At 38.6% G+C, this 23,426-nt stretch overlaps 1 protein-coding gene across 1 annotated transcript; it reads right to left on the reverse strand.

Annotated features, from left to right (window-relative positions):
* Window positions 1-1,055: 1,055 nt before the first annotated feature.
* prmt5 (protein arginine methyltransferase 5) lies at window positions 1,056-17,659 on the reverse strand. The gene is made up of 16 exons (XM_057857571.1): window positions 17,493-17,659; window positions 17,180-17,298; window positions 15,062-15,147; window positions 14,799-14,933; window positions 14,594-14,706; window positions 14,444-14,493; window positions 14,182-14,345; window positions 13,846-14,007; window positions 11,629-11,706; window positions 11,458-11,516; window positions 8,776-8,898; window positions 7,955-8,130; window positions 2,369-2,572; window positions 2,167-2,277; window positions 1,630-1,694; window positions 1,056-1,549 (listed from the first exon to the last, which is right to left on the reverse strand). The coding sequence occupies exons 1-16, from the start codon at window positions 17,588-17,590 to the stop codon at window positions 1,397-1,399; spliced, it is 1,896 nt and encodes a 631-aa protein (XP_057713554.1). The 5' UTR covers window positions 17,591-17,659; the 3' UTR covers window positions 1,056-1,396.
* Window positions 17,660-23,426: the final 5,767 nt, after the last annotated feature.

Below are 23,426 nucleotides of genomic sequence, written 5' to 3' on the forward strand. Positions count from 1 at the left end.
GAATCTGGCTTATTTGCTTATTCCATGCAAAGCAACACAAACAAAATTAAAGCACAAATTCACAGAGCCATGAAGGTAGTGTGGGAGAAGGCTTGGCTCGAAGTATTTCAGTAAGCAAAAATAGTGAATTTCTTGGACAATTTGGAAATAATTTAAAAAAAAAAAAAAAAAAAAAAAAAAAAAAACCTCTCATGAGCACAGCCATTTTGTGATCTCACTTATACCCACGCATATATACTAGGACCGCAACTATTGACTATTTTCATAATCAATTAATCGGGCGATTATTTGGATAATGTCACTTCTTTCAGTTACCTTCACAATTCCACTTGAAGTTGTTTTCGGCATGTTGTAAGTAGCAATAGGAAAAAATTGATGACTATTTCCTTCAAATATATCGATTACCAAATTCGTTAATCAATTAGTTGTAGTCTTATTTAGAAGATAGTTTAGACTGTAAGATGTCCGAATTTTGGCAAAAATGTGAATTGTTTTCCAAAAAGATTTTTGTTCATGTCCTACTTTGACTTAACAAAATTATGAAATCTGATTTTTACAAGTGAGAAGATATAATTTCAAGAATTTAGAAGCTCATAAATGCTTAAGTGGTTATCAAAATAGTTGATTATTTTGCTAATCTATTAATTGTTGCACCTCTAATATACACAATAGACTTGAGCACAGGTGCATATAATAGGTATTAAAATTGTCACGAGGAAGGGTTGGCAATCTGAGCTATTTGCATTTGACGGTCTATATAATGATACCAACTTTGGTTAAATGCCTGCGCTGAAGTCAGTCAGGTGGCAGCTTTCTGAATCGGGGGCAAAAAAAAAAAAAAAAAAAACCCCAAAAAACCTTGAATTTGTTAAACACGACTCTTACCGCTGGGATGCACTTAATAAAGGTGTTGTCTTTCCTTTTAATAGCGCAGTTTTAATGCATATTTTTAAGGCACGTTTAAGGAAAGTGCTCAGGAGTTGTAAGAGTTTAAAAAAAAACAAAAAAAAAAACAAAACAACAACAACCACCACCATTTCACAAGTCAAAAATGCACCATGCACAGAATAGAACATCATCTTTAATAACATGGTTTAAAGAAAAAAAAAACATTGGGGGAAAACAGCATATCATCTCAGTGCCACAGTCAGATTTCCTTGGGTTGAGTTGAAAGTTATCATGGAATGTCTTCTATAAGGCATACCTTGTGCTGTATTTAATGTTTGAATGTGGTGTGGTTAGCTGTGCAGACAACAGTGACGCGGAACATGTTTTTTGTCTTTTTACGTTGTGTTATGATCATGTGACTCAGAGTATAACAGAACAAAGGAAGTGGCACACAACATTGACAGTTACCAAAAATACAAGTAGGAACGTGTGGACGACATTGTCATGTTTACAAGCCGATTGTGTAAGAGCGTCCAGCGGGGTTGTGAATAGCAGAGCATGCTGGTTCGGTCACAGCCCACTCGTACCACACTTTCTTCCCATTGTTGCAGCGCCAGAATCGCACTGTGATGTCATCATCACGAGATATGGAGATGGGGTGCTGTTCGTGGAAAGGCATAGATGTATTTTGCTGCAATATATATGCATTTAAAACTCCAACTATAAAAAAAAATAACTTACTTTGAGGGGGAAGAGAATTGGGAACCAAGAAAACATTCCAGGTGAATGTGTATCAGGCTTTATACCTATTAAGCACAGAGACAAATGATTTATTTGTACAGTGGTACCTCGAATTCTGTTATGTAGTGACGTTTCTAAGTAGAGGTACCGCTGTATTATCATTCATTCATTTTCCATGCTGCTTTTCCTCACGAGGGTTGCGGAGGTGCTGGAGCCTATCCCAGCTAACTACGGGCAGTGGGCGGGGTATACCATGAATTGGTTGCCTGCCAATCGCAGGGCACAAAGAGACATACAGCCAATCACGCACACACTCATACCTACGGACAATGTAGAGTGTTCAATCAGCCTACCACGCATGTTTTTGGGATGTGGGAGGAAACCGGAGTTGAGAACATGCAAACTCCACACAGGTAGGCCGGAGCCTAGGATTGAACCCTTGGATCTTAGAACTGTGAGGCAGATGTGCTAACCACTCAGCCACCCCGCTGTATTATGTCTTCATCAAAATGATGTTATTTTTCGAAGGATACTTACTGAGCGTAACATCTTTGTAGAGTGTGGTTTCAAAATACCCAGCAAAGCCATGGAGTACAGAATTACAACCCACAGCAAATTTGAGGCACTGGTAACGATTATTGTTCATATCTGGAGGGGAAGGGCAATTACAGAACATCAGTGCCTTCATATAAATTATGCTACATTAATTAGAGCATATGTGTAGTACACATTTGTCTACCTTTTGTCGGGTGTACGAAAGTGAAGCAAGGCTTTGGGTCAGCCAGCTGGTGGAAGTTGTGGAGGCGCACTACATATGGCATTTCGAAATGGCACTCAGGATCTTTGTCGCGTTCCTGGCAGCCTCGGACTTCGTTATACAGCTTTGAAGAGGACAGCGGTGCCAAGAAGGAGGTGTAGGAGCAAGGAATGCTCACGCCATCATCTGGCATAGTTAGACATGAGAATCTTATTATAGATGCATTGACATAGGAGAGAAAACATAGCAACAGCTATTTTATACCTTGTAACAAATTGCATTCACATCATTAAATAATATTCAAAGAACACTGCCTCCAACACCACTTTTTGTAATGCAGTACAGGTCCATATGTTTGCAACATGTACAGTGTACCACAAAAGTGAGTACACCCCTTGCATTTCTGCAGATATTTAAGTATATCTTTTCATGGGACAACACTGACAAAATGACACAATGAAAAGTAGTCTGTGTGCAGCTTATATAATAAAGTTAATTATTTTCCCCTCAAAATGACTCAAAATATAGCCATTACTATCTAAACCCCGGCAACAAAAGTGAGTACACCCCATAGAAACTACATACATCCCTAAATGTCCAAATTGAGTACTGCTTGTCATTTTCCCTCCAAAAGCAAGCCTCTTCTGAAGACGGTACAAAAGAAAGCCTGCAAACAGTTTGCTGAAGACATGTCAACAAAGCACATGGATTACAGGAACCACGTCCTATGGTCTGATGAGACGGGCGGGCTTTCTTGTGTACCGTCTCCAGAAGAAGCTTCCTCCTGGAGTGACAGCCATGCATACAAATTTGATGTAGAGTGCGGCGTATGGTCTGAGCACTAACAGGCTGACCCCTATCTCTTCAATCTCTGCAGCAATGCTGACAGCACTCCTGTAACAAATCACGTGACATTTTGGAGGGAAAATGACAAGAGGGAAAATGACAAGCAGTACTCAATTTGGACATTTAGGGATGTACGTAGTTTGTATGGGGTGTAATCACTTTTGTTGCTAGAGGTTTGGATATTAATAGCTATATTTTTAGTTATTTTGAAGGGAAAATAAACTATTATATAAGGTGCACGCAGACCATTTTTCATTGTGTCAAAGTGTCATTTTGTCAGTGTCGTCCCATGAAATGATATACTTAAATATCTGCAGAAATGCGAGAGGTGTACTCTATTTTGTGATACACTGTAGCCACGTCGTGTCTACAGTATTTTGTTTATTTTGCTGATAATGAATGACAACTAATAAAAATACCAAATTGAGTATCTCAGTTATTAGAATACCGTGGACAGGGTCAATGGCACTTTGAATGAATGCTAAACACCTGCAAAGGCCTGTAAGTTGTGTCTCAGTCTAGTTTTGTAGGCTACACAACTTTTGGCACAACTGCTGACCTGGCAGTAGTCCAAAAGACAACTATTGATACGTGGCACAAAGAGGGTAGGACACAAATGGTCAATGATAAAGAGGATTGTAGATTACAGATTTCCATGTTTAAGTTCATCAATAGAAAAGGGAAGGGAGGGAAAAGATGTGATAGAAATAGGTTCACAAGAAATAGAGGATTGTGAAGAAAACCTTTGAAAATGTGGTGGAGATTCACAAAGAGTGGAAGTAACTGGAGTCAGTGCTTCGAGAACCACCAAGAACAGACGTAATGCAAGACGTGGGTTTCAGCTTTCACATTCCTTGTGTAAAGTCACTCTTGAACAAGAGACCATGTCAGAAGTGTCTCCACTGGACTGCTACTGAGTGGTCAAAAGTTATCTTTTCTGAAGAAAGTCAATTTTGCATGTCCTTTGAGACTCAAGATCATAGAGTCTGGAGAAAGAAATAAGAGGCACACAATCCACATTGCTTTACATCAACTGTAAACTGTCCACAGTCAGTAATGGTTTGTTGTGCCATGGCACCTTTTGGTGTTGGTCCACGCAATTTTCTTCAGTCCAAAGTCAACGTTTCCATCTACCGCGAGGTTTTACAGCACATCACACCTTCTGTTGCTGACCAACCATATAAAGAAGCAGATTTCATTTTCCAATAGGATTTAGCACCTGCACATAGCTGACATTAACTGTTCTTGATTGGCACTCCTGGGCTTAACCGGATTGAAAATCTGCTGGGTATTGTACAGAGCAAAATGAAGATGCCAGACCCAGCAATACAGAAAAGCTGAAGGAAGGTATCAGAGCAACTTAGGCTCTAATAACAAAATAGCAGTGTCTAAGAGTGATTGACCCAATGCTATGCTGCAATGCGACAGTAATTTACACATCAAAAAGCCCCAATGAAGTATTGAGTACTGTACCTGGTCATACTTGTTACATTTATACCTTTCAGTTTTTTTTTTTGTATCAGTCATATGTGATACATTAATTCACTGAGATCCTGAATTTGGGATTTCCATTAGTTGTCAGTTACAGTGCCTTGCAAAAGTATTCGGCCCCCTTGAATCTTGCAACCTTTCGCCACATTTCAGGCTTCAAACATAAAGATATGAAATTTAATTTTTTTGTCAAGAATCAACAACAAGTGGGACACAATCGTGAAGTGGAACAACATTTATTGGATAATTTAAACTTTTTTAACAAATAAAAAACTGAAAAGTGGGGCGTGCAATATTATTCGGCCCCATTACTTTCAGTGCAGCAAACTCACTCCAGAAGTTCAGTGAGGATCTCTGAATGATCCAATGTTGTCCTAAATGACCGATGATGATAAATAGAATCCACCTGTGTGTAATCAAGTCTCCGTATAAATGCACCTGCTCTGTGATAGTCTCAGGGTTCTGTTTAAAGTGCAGAGAGCATTATGAAAACCAAGGAACACACCAGGCAGGTCCGAGATACTGTTGTGGAGAAGTTTAAAGCCGGATTTGGATACAAAAAGATTTCCCAAGCTTTAAACATCTCAAGGAGCACTGTGCAAGCCATCATATTGAAATGGAAGGAGCATCAGACCACTGCAAATCTACCAAGACCCGGCCGTCCTTCCAAACTTTCTTCTCAAACAAGGAGAAAACTGATCAGAGATGCAGCCAAGAGGCCCATGATCACTCTGGATAAACTGCAGAGATCTACAGCTGAGGTGGGAGAGTCTGTCCATAGGACAACAATCAGTCGTACACTGGACAAATCTGGCCTTTATGGAAGAGTGGCAAGAAGAAAGCCATTTCTCAAAGATATCCATAAAAAGTCTCGTTTAAAGTTTGCCACAAGCCACCTGGGAGACACACCAAACATGTGGAAGAAGGTGCTCTGGTCAGATGAAACCAAAATTGAACTTTTTGGCCACAATGCAAAACGATATGTTTGGCGTAAAAGCAACACAGCTCATCACCCTGAACATACCATCCCCACTGTCAAACATGGTGGTGGCAGCATCATGGTTTGGGCCTGCTTTTCTTCAGCAGGGACAGGGAAGATGGTTAAAATTGACGGGAAGATGGATGCAGCCAAATACAGGAACATTCTGGAAGAAAACCTGTTGGTATCGGCACAAGACCTGAGACTGGGACGGAGATTTATCTTCCAACAGGACAATGATCCAAAACATAAAGCCAAATCTACAATGGAATGTAGAGCTGAAACGAATACTCGAGCAACTCGAGTAACTCGAGTTTAAAAACTGATCCGAGTAATTTTATCCACCTTGAGTAATAGTTTATTTTGACAGCTCTAAGCATCACGTTTCGCTCGGACTACTTTTAATGTGGGACAACGCGCTGACGTCACGTGCGTAGAGGAAGAAGCAATAAAAAAATATAAAAAACATTTCCGCAGCGGACAGCCGCTCCAAACTACGCCGACGTTGCTAAAAACTAGCCCGCGTGATGTTAAGTTGGTAGCAGGTAGTATCTGAGGAGTCTCATAGAGATCACATGTATGTTGAACTAGATGCAATATGATAGACTCGGCCGCGTCTGGGCAGCGTTAATAAACAGCGGCCATCTTAAAGCAGTAGAGCGCTAAGCGCTAATAAAGAGCGCTAAGCGCTAAAAAATAAGATTAACGTTACTGTCTGAGTCACTAGCTCACGCAACGTTAGCCCTGCGGAGGGCTAGGTTTCTATTAATTATGACCACTTTCGATGCGTGGCTAACGTGTCTTACATACAGGTTTTAACATAACATAGCTTTGTGGAGTGATAAGGGTGTAAAATAAAAACTCAATAATGCTAACTATCAATTTTAGCTTAGTAGTCATTGCTGGATAAAACACCAAGTAGCACTGGTCCCTAATGTGCTCCAATACAGCCTGTATCATACATTTATCTTGAACACTGCAAAAACACAAAATCCTATCAGGACTTACAGTTTAGAGTAGCGTAAAACTTAACTAGTACTTAAAAATGGCTTGACACAAATAGAAATTCAATTGAAACAGGTGGGAAAAAATCCTAACTTTTAAGTGATGTGTGTTATCAAGCGTAATGGCATTTTTAGGTATAAATATATATATATTTTAATAAGATCTAAAGGTTTTTTGAGTGAAAGCAGTGAATTTGTCTTTTTTTAAATTCTAGTTACATCTGAGATGACATTGTTGGCTGTTTTCAACAATATACATCGAAAATAAAGACATTGATTGACTGAAAATGGTTCAAGATTAGATGAAATGTCTTGTTTTCTCATGTATATTTATAATTGCTCTTCACCTAAAAATATATTTGTTTTATCCGATTACTCGATTAATCGATAGAATTTTCAGTCGATTACTCGATTACTAAAATATTCGATAGCTGCAGCCCTAATGGAATGGTTCAAAAATAAACGTATCCAGGTGTTAGAATGGCCAAGTCAAAGTCCAGACCTGAATACAATCGAGAATCTGTGGAAAGAGCTGAAGACTGCTGTTCACACACACTCTCCATCCAACCTCACTGAGCTCGAGCTGTTTTGCAAGGAAGAATGGGCAAGAATGTCAGTCTCTCGATGTGCAAAACTGATAGAAACATACCCAAAGCGACTTGCAGCTGTAATTGGAGCAAAAGGTGGCGCTACAAAGTATTAACGCAAGGGGGCCGAATAATATTGCACGCCCCACTTTTCAGTTTTTTGTTAAAAAAGTTTAAATTATCCAATAAATTTTGTTCCACTTCACGATTGTGTCCCACTTGTTTTTGATTCTTGACAAAAAATTAAAATTTTATATCTTTATGTTTGAAGCCTGAAATGTGGCGAAAGGTTGCAAGGTTCAAGGGGGCCGAATACTTTTGCAAGGCACTGTATAATCATCAAAACAAAAGAAATGAACATTTGAAATACGTCAAGTGCATACATGTGCATACCATACACAAGTTTCACATTGGGAATAGAATTACTGAAACCAATCAACTTTTTCATGATATTCAATTTTTTTGACCAGCACCTGTATAACCACATTGCTAAATGAAGCCCTCCTGCCAGTGTTTCTTAAAAACACATCTTATAAAGCTAGATTGTTACATTGGTCAACGTGTATCTCGGATTGCAGGCACAAAAAAAGTTAGTGGAAAGTGAGTGTGTATGGCATTAAACTAACATGTCAAGACGAAAGAGTTGACTGCTAGAGCGCACCTTTGAGAAAGTGCTGCGCTCCATCCAAGCACTCAGGTGAAAGTTCATTATCACCAAACGATCCAAGCAGTTCGCTGACAATGATGTCAGCCTTCTCAGGCGAGGTCCAATTTCGCATGTCAGAAGACACAACTGTTACTTGATCTCCCCACTCTTCAAAGCGCCAGTTTTCCAGCCTGCCGAAAATGCAAGTAAGCAGTAATTAATACAAACAGCGTAAATATATTCATTAGTGATGCACGATAATACATTTTTCAACCGATATCGATAACCGATAATTTCTTGCCCCTTCCACCCGATAACCGATAATGTCACGCCGATAATTCTATTCAAATATGTATGTAAAATTTTAAAGTATACAAAGATCAAATGTTACTGTGCAAAAATGTAATTTAGTGCTATTAATTTCCACATCAAATGTGAACAAGTCGTAAATTCCAACAACTAAACAATTGCAATGACGTTTTGTAATGGTAAGCTTTTGGCAACAATTACTTAGAGAGTAAAAACCCAAGTTGCACAAAAATGCCTTTAAAAGTAAGCCATTTCTAACATATATCACATTACTACACTGCAAAAACACCTCCTTAAAACTAGCAGAATTGGACAAAACTATTGATTGCGCACATTTGGAGGCTAAATCAAGTATATAATTATCGGATTGCATTATTGGTTGAATTTCGTTTTATCTGGATTATCTGTGTGACGTCATAATTGCCATTATCGGCCGATAATTATCGGTGACCGATATTATCGTGCATCTCTAATATTCATACAGTGTTGTTTAGAGCCAAGTTGGGCATGAGCAAGGAGCCACTTACGTGACGATGGCATTAGGATTTTTTTCAACAGCGTAAACCTTCAGCTTGCGGTCTGCTTGTTTGGCAGCACGCAGAGATGCGTTGACTAGGGGACCCCTGCCTGCCCCCAACACCATCAACACTCTGTGGAAAGGAATTAATTCACATTAATTTACAGAAATTAGACCTAAGGTTTAAGGTGAAATACCTTGGGGCCTCATACAGTTTTGACAGTTGGGCTGTTGTTAATTATGCATGAAGACATCTAAGACAACATAATTTTGCTCCAGATTTGACTATGTCAATGTAACTGGTATTGAAGTGTTTTTTTTCGCCTTCTCTATGAAAATGAGGTTAGAAGATTGAGAACAAAGAACAACAATGTCTCCACTGCTGATCTTGAAGCTATTGAGAGCTCTGTAGGCTCCGTTTGTGAAAAAACTACTGTACTTTCAGGCAAATGCAGACCTGTTGTTGGTTCCCCTACAGGTTAATAATTAAAGTTACATATTTTAAAAAGAATGAATATCCAAATTTGTCATGACATGGCTCTCGGCTGCTACGCTAGTGCAGAAAAAGCTTGCCAGTCGCTTCGTCAGACTTCATCCGTCGACTTCATAATATATTGATGGGACACGGGGCAGATTAATATGGGGCCTATCTCCGTAAAAGCTGAGCGAGTGGAAACACAGACAGAGCTTTTTACGTTGAAAATTCTTGTGGATAAATGCTTAAATCCCTGAAATCTTTATAGATATGGACGTAAAACAGTCTTGATTCTTGGTTAAAAGCAAAACGGGCAGTTAGCATTTATTTTACGTAAATATGTCGAATGTGATGCTAGTCTTTACGCCACCGTGGCGCTGCCTTATCACCACCAAGAGCTTTTTACATTGAAAATTATTGTGAATAAATGCGTAAATCCCTGAATAATTTATACACATGGACGTAAAACAGTCTTGATTCTTTGTTAAAAGAGCAAACAACCGGGCAGTTAGCATTTATTTTACGTAAATATGTCAAATGTGCTGCTAGTCTTCAAACCACAGTGTCGCCGCCTTATCACCACAACGACCTTTTATGTTGAAAATTATTGTGAATAAATGCTTAAATCCCTGAATTCTTTATAGATATGAACGTAAAACAGTCTCGATTCTTGGTCAAAAGCAAAAAAACGGGCAGTTAGCATTTATTTTACGTAAATATTGCAAATGATGACGCCAATGCCGAAGCGGTTAATTTCTCCCATTAATTTTTTTAACAACGTTTCAAAATACATGCATGGTACGAAAAATATAATAATTACTAGAGCTGGGAATCTTTGGGCACCTAACGATTCGATTACGATTACGATTCAGAGGCTCCGATTCGGTTATAAAACGATTATTGATGCACCCCCCTCCTTTTTTTTCTTTTTCTTTTAATGTTTTGTACATTAGTTCCAAAACTGTTCAAAAATACTCTCAGGCTAAACCACACTACTATTTCAGTATCAAGTTAACATATAGCAGTAAACAAATATACAAAAATAACATTAAATAAAAAACTCCAGTCCCCATTCTGTATCAGCAGCTTTAAACTACATTCAATTAATTTAATGTTGTGAATCAACCGTTAAATTTGTTAAAATTGCTCCCGTTATTCCATAATTTCCCTTTTGTCTACTTTCGACATGTGAAAGTTTTAAAACTATTTTAAAGATAGATTCAAGTCAATATTTTACCGATTTAGGAGTATTTTAGATAAAAAGTTAATTAGGTTTGATTGGAAGGTTCACTACAACAGCCTTGCAGGGAAGTGTACTGCTTTAAGATGGCGGCCGTTTACTAACACCCGCATCTAGCTTTTTGTAGATGTGCTGCATCTAGTCCTATATAAATGATATCCACCGTAACATTATATGGATGTACTTTGTAGCAGCTTTTCGGCAGCAGTCAGGTATGTTTTTGTGTTTTTTTATCTCGTTGCATGAGTTGAGCTAGAGCCGTGAGTTGAGCATTGGCATTACCCGAGGAGCCGGGTAATGAGAAGCATGAGGTTTAGCTACTCTCGCTCCGTTCCGTCCTGAAGACTGCGCGACGCGCGGAGTGTTGTGTACTTCCGCTTTACTTCGCATATTTCAATAATCGGAATTTGGATGTTTGTGAATCATTCTCGAATCTTTCACGGCCGAATCGCGAATAATCTAAGAATCGGAAATTTTGTACACCTCTAATAATTACCTTCGATCCTAGAACAAATCACTCCTGAGACAATCGTTCCTGTTTGTATGCGGTACAGCTTTCGTACTTTTTCAACCTAAATCCGGCGTTGGATCGCTGCATGTGTTTGAGAATAACTGCGACCGACTTCGACCGGCGGAAGCGGAGTGTGGGACGGCCCCCTACTTGAAGGCGTGGTGCAGTGTCTGGGGAATGTGTCCCGTCAATATAATGAATGATGAATATACTTCATCAAAAAAAACTTTGGGGATTTTACAGACAAATAGGACTCTATCCGATACCATGTGCCACCACATAAGGACGATTTGGGGCTAACCAAGACATTACAATATTAAAAAGTATATTCATACACTTGGTCGATCAAGCATGTCCTAGTCTTTGATCAGTTGCCCATGAAGCTTGTTTTGACAGCCCCAAATAAATGGAAAGTGGTTAACTTTGAGGCCTGAATTAAGTACTTGACTCCAGTGACACTACTTACTGAACATTTGTGTCTTTCTCTTCCTCTGGGACTCGATCGAGAAGGCATTTATAGACAGCCTGTGGATACAAGACAAAAGAGATTTAGAGGGACAATTTTGCTTTGAGGCTACACTGTGCAAACAAAAACATATGTCAGGGACAGTTTTAGTGGCATCACTGTGGCTCTTACCTGTTGGTACTGTGAATATTTAATCGGATCCTTCTCAAAGACTTCATATGTCTGGGATTCCAGGTTATCCATAAGTGGCTAAATAAAAGAGGAAAGAAAAGTTTACACCTTAACAATTTTGAATAAAAACTGCCATTTTGGTCACTTGTATACCTGACAGCATTTTGGAGACAAATAAGTCTAAAACTGATGCTTTGGGAATGCCTGTGTTCCTGACTAAGACATATCTTTAAAATGGAGGATGTGCACATGTCCAGGTAAATCACATTCACTCATGAATGCTGGAACCCCAGCAATTCTGTCAGATAATGCTCAATTTCTCCCAAAAAATGATTGCGGTTACAAATGCTTTGGTAGTAATATCTTCACTTGTTCTGCTTGCAATGAAAAAAAAAAAAACACAAAAGAGAATGGAAAAAAAATTAAATCATTATCATTTTACACAAAACTAAAATATGGACCGGACAAAAGTATTGGCACCCTTTGACAAATCACGTGATGCTTCTCTAATTTTTGTAAATAACAGCACCTGTTACTTACCTGTGGCACATAACAGGTGTGGTGATAACTAAATCACACTTGCAGCCAGTTTAAATGGATTAAAGTTGACTCAACCTCTGTCCTGTGTCTTTGTGCGTACCACATTTAGCATAAAGAAAAGAAAGACCAAAGAACTGTCCAAGGACTTGAGAAGCAAAATTGTGAGGAAGCATGGACAATCTCAAGGCTACAAGTCCATCTTCAAAGACCTGAATGTTTCTGTGTCTACCGTGCGCAGTGTCATCAATAACTGTAAGGCCCATGGCACTGTGGCTAACCTCCCTTTATGTGGACGGAAAAGAAAAATTGACGAGAGATTTCAATGAATGATTGTGCGGATGGTGGATAAAGAACCTCGACTAACATCCAAAGAAGTTCAAGCTGTCCTACAGTCAGAGGGTACAACAGTGTCAACCCGTACTATCCGTCGGCGTCTGAATAAAAAGGGACTCTATGGTAGGATACCCAGGAAGACTCCACTTCTGACCCAGACACATAAAAAAGCCAGGCTGGATTTTGCCAAAACTTACCTAAGAAAGCCAAAAAACATTTTGGAAGAATGTTCTCTGGTCAAATAAGACAAAAGCAGAGCTTTTTGGGAAAAGGCATCAACGTACAGTTAACAGGAAAAAATTGAGGCATTCAAAAGGAAAGAACACGGTCCCCGCAGTCAAACATGACGGAGGTTCCCAGATGTTTGGGGGTTGCTTTGCTACCTCTGGCACTGAAGTGCTTGACCGCGTGCATTATGAAGTCTGAAGACTACCAACAAATTTTGCACCGTAATGTAGGGCCCAGTGTGAGAAAGCTAGGTTTCCCTCAGAGGTCATGGGTCTTCCAGCAGGACAATGACCCAAAACACACTTCAAAAAGCACTAGAAAATGGTTTGAGAGAAAACACTGGAGACTTCTAAAGTGGCCAGAAATGAGTCCAGACCTGTATCCCAGAGAACACCTGTGGAGAGATCTTAAAATGGCAGTTTGGAGGAGGCACCCTTCAAATCTCAGAGACCTGGAGCAGTTGGCCAATGAAGACTGGTCTAAAATTTGAGCAGAGCATTGTAAGAAACTCAGTGATGGATACCAGAAGCGGTTGTTCGCAGTCATTTTGTCTAAAGGTTGTGCTACCAAGTATTAAGCTGATGGTATCAATACTTTTGTCCGGCCCATTTTTGGAGTTCTGTATCCCCCCCATTCTCTTTTTTGTTTTTCATTGCAAGCAAAATAAACGAGCATATTAATCCCAAAGCATTTGTAACTGTAATCATTTTCTGGGAGAAATTGAGGATTATCTGACAGAATTGTAGGGGTGCTTTTGGCAAGCACTGTATGTCTGCTGCCAGGTGTTTAGTTCAATACATTTATCTAAATAACGCTTCTCCAGGGAAGTGTACATTTGTTCTGTGACCAGCGGTTGGCAACAGAAAAATTATATTCTCACACAAAATATTCATTTTTGGTACGCACACTGTGCCGGCATCAAGTGGGATAAGGAAAGTTATGAAAGTCATCATCCCTATGCAGAACTTAATAAAAAATGCAGAAAGAGTATACAACTTTTAGTTTATTATGTACATGACATTGTGAGTGTGCCCTAAAATTACAAACAAAGCCAATGATTTGTAGATTTAAACAACAAAAAAGGGTTTCCAGAATCAGTTGGAAATATTTCTGTACCTGTAGGGGAGACTGTAGGTAGTCTTCATAACCCTTAGCAAAGAGCTCATAGGAGTTAGGTGTTGGTCTGTTCTGACTAAGGTATTCCAGATACTGCAGATATGAACGAAAGTCCTTCTCGGTGTGGCGGCTTGCACCTGTAAAGATGAATTGTGCCTCCAACTGTGACAGAATACACATTTTATTAATGCACAAGAGAATACCTTTAGTTTAAATCTAATAACTTTGTTGTTAATATGATACCACAGTTCAAAACTGAACTACAAATATGGTTTTCATATAGCCATGGTAAAAAAAAAAAAAAAAAAAAAATCAAACATACTGTGTTTTTCCTACCTTGAAAAGTCGTACAATAATCCGTTGATGTGCTTTAGATAATACAGGAAAGCCCTTCTTATTAGTAAGAAAGATGTTTGTGGGAAGTATTGCTGCTTTGATTGGTTCCCCAAGCCACTTATCAATCACAGTTTCTGAGGGCATGTCTGGTCCAACTTCAATGGCTGCATGTGTACAAAGAAAATATTCATTGCAAGTTAAGTTTTTCAGTCCGAACAAAGTAAAACAGCTCAAAATACCCATCATGGCAAAATGCTCTTACCGAGACAGACCCTCTTGTTGTAATCACAAAGGGTTCGAAATGAATGCCACCTAAATGTACAGCCAAAAAAGATTGTTTGAGGAACCAATAATTAAATTAAGACCTTTAAACAGAAAACAGTTGATTGAGTGTATCGGCTTGTAAACCAACCAGTTCCAGGTCTTCTCATCTATTGTTGTCTCATCAATACATGTGATTGGCTCATTTTCAATCAGGTCTTCCCGCGTATCTTCCGGTGCCATCAGTGGAACTCGAATCCAGAACTGATGGCAGAAAATGGACAGACTGCATCAAGCGATTCATCTAGTAAGTCTGGCTTCCTTGCTCTCATTCTATAAGCGGTCTAATGACTTACATTTGTGGTGTGGTGTCCAGACTGGATGTGGTTAAGCAGCACACGCGCAAGGTTGGCTTTATGAGGTCCATTCAAGGGAATCATAAAAACAGGCAGGCCCAAGTAGGCTGAAAATTGCAACTCCTGTGCCAGAGCCTAAAATCATCATGTAGGTAAGAGGTTGAAAGAAGAGGCAAGGGCTTTGATGGAGAAAACTGGGATGAGATGAATGAAAAGACTGCCTCTAACTTCAACAACATCTGTGCCAGTTCAGTCAAACTTACAGCTTCAGAGCTTCTGCGTACTGTTTCAATTTCCGAATCTGTGTCAATCCATGGAGACTGCTTTCCAACAATTAGGGTGTTCCAATCTAGAAAAAAAGGTGACAAAAATATAAATGAGGTTTGTGTAAAAAGGAATTGGCTCGTAAAATATAACATGTAAATTTGAAAAGGAAAGGACTGTTATAGATGGATGGAATCTTCCCTGTTATTGGGGACCATAATAATTGTCCAGTCATGTTATAATGACTAGCTTCAAAATTGACAATACAGTACATTACTATGCCATAACCTTTGAGCTTGTTTAGTTATAATAAAATGTTCATCATCTATGGAACACCAAACTGGACCCTCAACAACAGCACATAGATAACCCGTTTATAAAGGATATGAACAGAAACAGTGTCAAAGGGCAGCTTGGTGGAGTCCAGTCGTTACTGGGAACGAGTCCTTTGACACAGACGACTTGCTTAAAACAGGGGCTTATTGCAATAGCGAAGCAAAAACTGGCTTTGCGAAATTTGCAGCGACCGGCTCTCCAACGACAATATGTAACTTGGAGACCACGTTTGAACTATACTGACAGAAAACGCCAGAGAAAGAAGGTCAGAAGTAATTACTGAGGGCATCCACATCTACAATTAGAAGTGTGCTGCGAGCTAGAGTTGTTCGATGACTTTCCAGTCATTCATTTTCCATGCCGCTTTTCCTCACGAGGGTTGCGGGGGTGCTTGAGACTATCTCTGCTAACTACGGGGTAAACCCTGAGTTGGTTTCCAGCAAGGCACAATGAGACATACAACAATTCATGCACACACTCATATCTATGGACAATTTAGAGTGTTCAATCAGCCCACCACGCAAGTTTTTGGGATGAGGGAGGCACTACACACAGGCCAGATGCCTGATGACTTTTTAACCGATACCAGTATTGTCCAACTCCAAAAATCCGATACGATATTAAACTGATACTGATATATGCGGTTGTGGACTTATCATATTATAGTTACCATACTGACCCGAATATAAGACTGTGTTTTATTGCATTGAAATAAGACTGAAAAAGTGGGGGTCGTCTTATATTTGCGGTCTAGACATTATATCCATTCACGACGCTAGATGGCGCCAGATATCATTGAAGCGATGTTCTGTCATGACAGATCCCAGCTACTCTCAAGTATTGCAATGTTTTTCCTTCTTCAGATTTGTTTCAAGACTACATTTACAGTTAGACTTCACTTTGATGGTTAATGCAGTTATTGCAATTTTGTTGTTTTATCACAATAGATTGGTTTCGTTACATTTCAAAAACCAGAAGCCCTTCATTTACGAATGTGATTGTACTTTAGTTTACATAGTTAAATGTTCGGATATTAAGATTGGAAATAGACAAAATAACATGCTTTTTCTCTCAAATATATTGTTATAATCATTTGTTTCAGATGTACTGTAATTATTTTCTGTATGAAAATTAATTTGGTGTTGAAAAAGTCTTTTTTCAGACTTGAGTCTTGAAAAAGAGGGGGTCGTCTTATAATCAGGGCAGTCTTATATTCGGGCCAATACAGTACTTCATGAGTTTATAATTCATTATTTTTCAATCACTTATTGTTCATTTAATTTTGCACCATAAATACAAATGGTCTGCTCACATAACATATCCCAAACATCTTAGTTTGAAGACATCGAATGGTCAATAAGCATAACTGTTGTGCTAAACTGTGACCAGCTCTTGTACAAAGGCAGAAGGCTACTACATTCACTTTGAAGGCAACATGCATATTGTCCCAAGACCGATCATGAAAAATCGATGTCGATATTATCCGATATCATTTTTAAATTATCGGCCATGCGATAATATCGGACAACTCTAGTGAGAGTATATCTGGTGGAGACAGCTTTATTATTAAATTCACAAAATACCACAGTTTCTATATTGGCAGTGTCATTTTATTTTGCTATATCAATGTTTACTTAAAGCCAGTCCGTGAAACTGTTGTTTAAGCGCAAAAAAAAAAAAAAAAGGATGGGGACCACTGACTTAAGGCTTTAATATTTTACACCACCGTTGTGAACATTTATGGATGAAGTGTGTTCAACTTGCACGAGAATACGCTGTACCTCTTCCACACAGCAGCAGGTCAGACCGCGTCTGGGCACCGGGTCGTGATTTTGCGGGCTCCAATTCAAATTCCCTCCTGAACCTTGGGTGGAACAGGGGCATGCATACGAAGTCAAACCTGAAAAGTAGAGTTCCGGAAAAAACTGTTTAACCAATATAAAATGCTTAATTACACATTGTACGCTTGCATAAACAAAACTTGTATGGGGCACGTGCTCGAAATTCGCCGGCTAGCTTAGCAGGTATCCATCATTGACATCATGACATTTCCGTGTCGTCTCAAATTTCAACAATTCGTAACAATCTTCTTACCCGAGTTTGGCGACCGCTGTTAATGTCTCGGCTACTTCTGGCACACAATTCAAATCCCTCCCGCAGGACACCCTGCTCCCCGTGCTGACCGACGCCATGACTTGGCATGCAGGGTGAGCTAGGACCACCTTGTCAGTCCCGGTTTGAGAAAAGCGACGCCATTTTGGATCAAAGAGTGACTAAATGTAAATGTTAGCTGGGAAAAAAATGAGTCAAAATGGCTTCTGAAGGATATCAGTTTCATATCTCGTGCATTATCGCGATATAATTCCCTTTTTTTTTTCTCTGTTCGCAAATTCATGCAAATAAGCTAAAGTACCAACACTACACTCTGTACTTACAGTATCAATTTGTGGAAAACTAAAGAAAAGGGAGAAAAGTGGTGATGATAATAAAACTAATATTAATGATAATAAGTACAGACTGAAATGCAATGAAAGCACAACAAAATGTATTTTAAAAGTGACCGGCTATACAATAAAGCCATAGTGTATATTAAATGAGATCTTGACATTTAGCGCTCACAAAATAATTTTTATTAGTTTGCCGTGCTCAAAGTCTTCTTTTTCTTTCGGCATGTTAGGGTTCGCACCCCCAAAATGCCCAAATGAGAGAAAATGAAAAAAAAAAAAAGAGAAAAACATATTTTCACACTTGGTTGCCTGTGTATTTCCCCCGCCCCCCCTTCAGGTTCAGTAGATTGCAATTTTTTAGGGCTGTCAAACGATTAAAAGTTTTAATCGAGTTAATCACAGCTTAAAAATTAATTAATCATAATTAATTGCAATTCAAACCATCTCTAAAATATGCCATAATTTTCTGTAAATTATTGTTGGAATGGAAAGATAAGACACAAGACGGATATATACATTCAACATACTGTACATAAGTAATGTATTTGTTTATTATAACAATAAATCCTCAAGATGGCATTAACATTATTAACATTCTTTATGTTGAAGGGATCCATGGATAGAAAGACTTGTTGTTCTTAAAAGATAAATGTTAGTACAAGTTATGATAATTTTATATAATTTAAAACCCCTCTTAATGTTTTCGTTTTAATCAAATTTGTAAAATTTTCAATCAAAAAATAAACTAGTAGCTCGCCATTGTTGACATCGCCGAGCGGTGATGTCACATGGGCTCCCTGCCATTCATCCACAGTGTCTTTAACTACGTAAGGTAAGGTAAGTGATTGAAATACACCGCAAGGTGTCAATGGCGAGTTTTAAATTACTTAGAAATCAAGCCAATGAGTGTGTTTTGTCCCTCGAATGCCGCCTTAGTTCCCCGTTTACTGGTCCATCCATTGTACTTCACGGTCATTTGAGTACTGGCTTCACAACGTACGAGACCTCTGATAGTTTTATATTGTGACTAAATATTGCCATCCAGTGTATTTGTTGAGCTAAACCAGGGGTGTCCAAACTTTTTGCAAAGGGGGCCAGATTTGGTGTGGTAAAAACGTGGGGGGCCGACCTTGGCTTACATCCTTTACGTAGAACAATATATTTAAGCAAATTTTAGCAAGCCATTCTGTGTGTCACATTTGCTTTATTATTTTTTATTAATTCATAATTTCAACAATCTTGCAATGGTCTCTTTCGACTCTCAGGCTCTTGCGAAATACTGCTGCTGTGAAATTAAACTAGCTTCAAGTTGCTTCAATTTCTCGCTGCGTATCTTCCCTGTAATCTTGTCGTACATGTCAGCGTGTCTTGTTTGGTAATATCGCCTCACATCAAACTCTTTAAAAACAGCGACTGTCTCTTTGCAAATGAGGCAGACACAGTTGTTGTGTATTTTAGTGAAGAAATAGTCCAATTTCAACTTATCCTTGAAACGTCGGCCATCACAGTCAACTTTCTTTTTTTTTTGTTGATGTCACCATTTTAGAAAATTGGAAGTAAAGGGCCACATGGGGTTAATGTTGCTTAGAGTGCTGCTGCCTTTTTGTGGGTAAATGAGGAGCAGCATTTAGTGTGTAAGCTATTTCATATGCTTGTAGCAGTACTGCTGACCAATTTATGAAGTCCGTGTGCAGGCCAGACGTTATTCATTTTATGACAGAGGCTGGGGGCCGGATGAAATTTGACCATGGGCCGCATTTGGCCCCCGGGCCGGACTTTGGACATGTCTGAGCTAAACGATTGAAGCGCTTTTCTTTTTGTGAACATTTTTTTTTTTTTGAGAGATAGGAATATTATTTTTTTTTGTGCTTTCACTAAATGATACTTATGTTGTTGTGAAGGAGTTGACGAAGCTTATGCCAATAAACGGCGCAGTCCAATGTGCCTGTGTCCACTCACCTTAGCTCTCAATGTGCAAAAAAATGGCGTCATTGTAATCTGTTTGAGGCAATGCATGAGCGGGTCATTCCGCGCATGTGTTAAATGTGTCAAATATTTTAGCGTGATTAATCAAAAATAATTAATTACTGCCCGTTAATGCGATAAATTTGACAGCACTCAATAATTTTACAAAATGGTGTTTTTTAGGAACTGGACACTAATCCAATCCCGAGGCACTCCATTCTCCATAAATCATTTTTGGAGATAAAAACACCAAACAACTCTGTTAATGATAATGAGGCAATAGACTGGGAATATTTTTATTATTATTATTTTATTTATATTAATTATTGTTATATAAGCGAAAGTAAAATCCCTAAAAACAAAACAAACAAAAAACCCCGACCTAATTACGGCAAGAAATTATTTATAGCCTGCTTTGTCAAGCAGAATTGAATTTGTAGTCCTCACACAAGAATTGTACTATGAATAAAGTAATAAATAAATAAATATAATTGTGTGATGCAAACAGAACATTTTAATGTGCAATCCAACCCCTTATATCTAAGAGTCAATTAATCTTTTTTATTTATTTATTTATTTTTTAAATGAATCAATCGTCTAAAATCCTGTTATTTGAATAGTGGGTTATTCAGTATTTTTTTAAAAAAAAATTTAATTTAGGAAATTATTTCAAACTGACAATGGAGACAGTTTTACAAACAAACTGATTGGGATTTGGTTTGGTACAGATCATACCAGTAAACAGTCATAAAAATGAAAAACTGGTGTTTTAAATCGCCCAATTTTGATTGAACACATCCATTATTAATTTGCTTTCATTTAGGACTGCCCTGCAATTGGCTGGCGACCAGTTAACAGATGACCCCGCCTTCTGCCCATAACTAGCTGGGATAGGCTCCAGCACCAACGCAACTCTCATGAGGATAAGTGGTATGGAAGACGAATGAATGAATGAATGAATTAAGGACTACGGAATTATGACAGTAATTACTGTTAAAAGGCTTAAATTAGCAAAACTTCTACATTTTCAACTTGAACAAAGTCTCTAAACCAGGGGTGTCCAAACTTTTTGCAAAGGGGGCCAGATTTGGTGTGGCAAAAATGTGGGGGGCCGACCTTGGCTGACGTCCTTTACGTAGAACAATATATTTAAGCAAATTTTAGCAAGCCATTCTGTGTGTCACATTTGCTTTATTATTATTTTATAATTAATAATTTCAACAATCTCGCAACTCGCCTTTGTGGCGTTCTCTTTTGACTCTCGGGCTCTTGCGAAATACTGCTGCTGTGAAATTATACTAGCTTCAAGTTACTTCAATTTATCGCTGCCTATCTTTCCTATAAACTTGTCGTACATGTCAGCGTGTCTTGTTTGGTAATATCGCCTCATATTGAACTCAACAGCGACTGTCTCTTTGCAAATAAGGCTGACACAGTTGTTGCGTATTTCAGTGAAGAAATAGTTCAATTTCCATCTATCCTTGAAGCGTCGGCCGTCGCAGTCAACTTTCTGTTTTTTTGTTAATTGTCGCCATTTTAGAAAATTGGAAGTAAAGGGTCACATGGGTTAATGTTGCTTAGAGTGCTGCTGCCTTTTAGTCGGTAAATGAGGAGCAGCATTTAGTGTGTAAGCTACTTCATATGCTGGTAGCAGCACTGCTGACCAATTTATCAAGTCTGTGTGCGGGCCAGACGTTATTGATTTTATGACAGAAGCTGGGGGCCGGATGAAATTTGACCACGGGCCACATTTGGCCCCCGGGCCGGACTTTGGACATGTCTGCTCTAAACAATGACTAATTAATTATCAAAATAGTGGCCCATCAAATAATTAATATTTGCACCTCTAATGCCAACTGAGTTACTGTATATATCCCCAATCACAGAGCATATTTTACCTTTGTTTATTCGTTTTACTATTGAACTAGCAAAAAGAAAGTGATAAAAAACAAATGTGAAAGGCTTTGCAGAAACAGGCTTTGCTCCATTTCGCTTTCATTTCAGGCAAGATCAAATGTCTCTTGTCAACTAAGAACTGGCCATCTTGTATGAGTATTTTCTGCAAGCTGTCACATTTGGAAGCTCTATAAAAGAGCTGAGACTAAGTTTGTTATTGGAGTTGCAAAAGACAGCATAATTGACCCAGATAACGGATGACAGCAGCTTCCTGAACAAAGGAGTCTAGGATTTGCAAGTTTCCAATTTTCCTGGATTCATTTTAATCTTTGTCTGAGGAGCAAGAAATACATCTACCATTTGTTGGACTGTTCTTCGCTTTGGAAGGTATACTGTATTTGTAGCTTCAAGGATGCCGCTGTGGATCACAACTGGTTTGCTTTAACTTTAAAGGCTAAAACCACATCCTTTGAATTGATCAACTGTAACGGCCTTGGATGGAGACGAAATTAACTGAGAAGAAAAGTTGATATTTCTTGAGTTTTTGCAAGCCCATGTTGACTTCAAATCATCCTCACCAACTGTCTCCACATCGATCTGTTCGCTGACAGCTGAAATAGAACAGCAATCATGGGCTGTATCTTTAAGGTGGGGTGTTGAATGTTCTGTTGCGCTTAAAATTACTTCAATTAACTCTAATTTCTTAGCTCATATTTTGGCTGTGATTACAGGTAAATGGGAAAGCATGCAGGACCTCCAGGGGAAATATAGTGTTGTTTTAATACCAAATTTTGAACGCCTTGGTTGTCTCGGAGTTCAAACTTGAACTTCCCTGACATTTTGGTCTTCTCTCGAACTAGCTGTAGGGCCACACTCTGGATTTTTTGGGGGGCAAAAGTCTTTTTACATACAGTGTGGAGAACAAGTATTTGCCAATGGGAAAACCCATTGGCAGTGTATATGTGCATATAGTTAGTAGGGCTGCAATGATATCTGACTCTCATGGAACAAAACAGTCATGGTATTAATCTCAAGGTACAACAATTATTGCGATATTGTGGGAACGCTCATGGTATTTTAGGTGGGGCAAAGAAGCGACCAAAAGCATGAAACCACTCTGATTCATGCTGGTCCAGTCCTTCTCAAAAGGCATTCATTCTGCAGTTTATGTGTGTTTTTCGTACATATCACCATGCACTTTTATTTCTGGCAATCCAATGTTTGCATTCATATTCCTCCACAGTTATTACTGCAGCAGGGCACTGTTTCACCCCTCTCTAAGCAAATGATTACATAAATAGCTGACCCAAAACAAAATTTTAAGACATGATGGCTCATTATTTTATTTAGGGATAAGACCATGGTAATATTTAGGTAGTTTAAATGCGATATCCCGATGTTGCGAAGATTGTAACATCCCAAATAAGGTATATTGTTTTTGTATTAAGTACAGGCATCAATATTTGACATTATCCGCTGTTTATAAATATTCAAAATAAATGGAATAATGCAGACTGGTGTAAACTTTGGCTCATTCATTTACTTTAAAGAAACAAATTTGAATATTCATTTAACGTTTTTATGTGTTTGTTAACAAATATCTTGTTTAATTGCTACCGTTCGGTTGTTTATACACACACTTTAACGTTCTTTTTTATTTCTATTTATAATTTTACTGATAAGTATTTTTAATAAAACTAAACTCGCCTTTCAGGGGCGT

This window comes from Corythoichthys intestinalis, chromosome 14 (genome assembly GCF_030265065.1).
Source record: "Corythoichthys intestinalis isolate RoL2023-P3 chromosome 14, ASM3026506v1, whole genome shotgun sequence".
Classification (NCBI taxonomy): Eukaryota; Metazoa; Chordata; class Actinopteri; order Syngnathiformes; family Syngnathidae; genus Corythoichthys; species Corythoichthys intestinalis.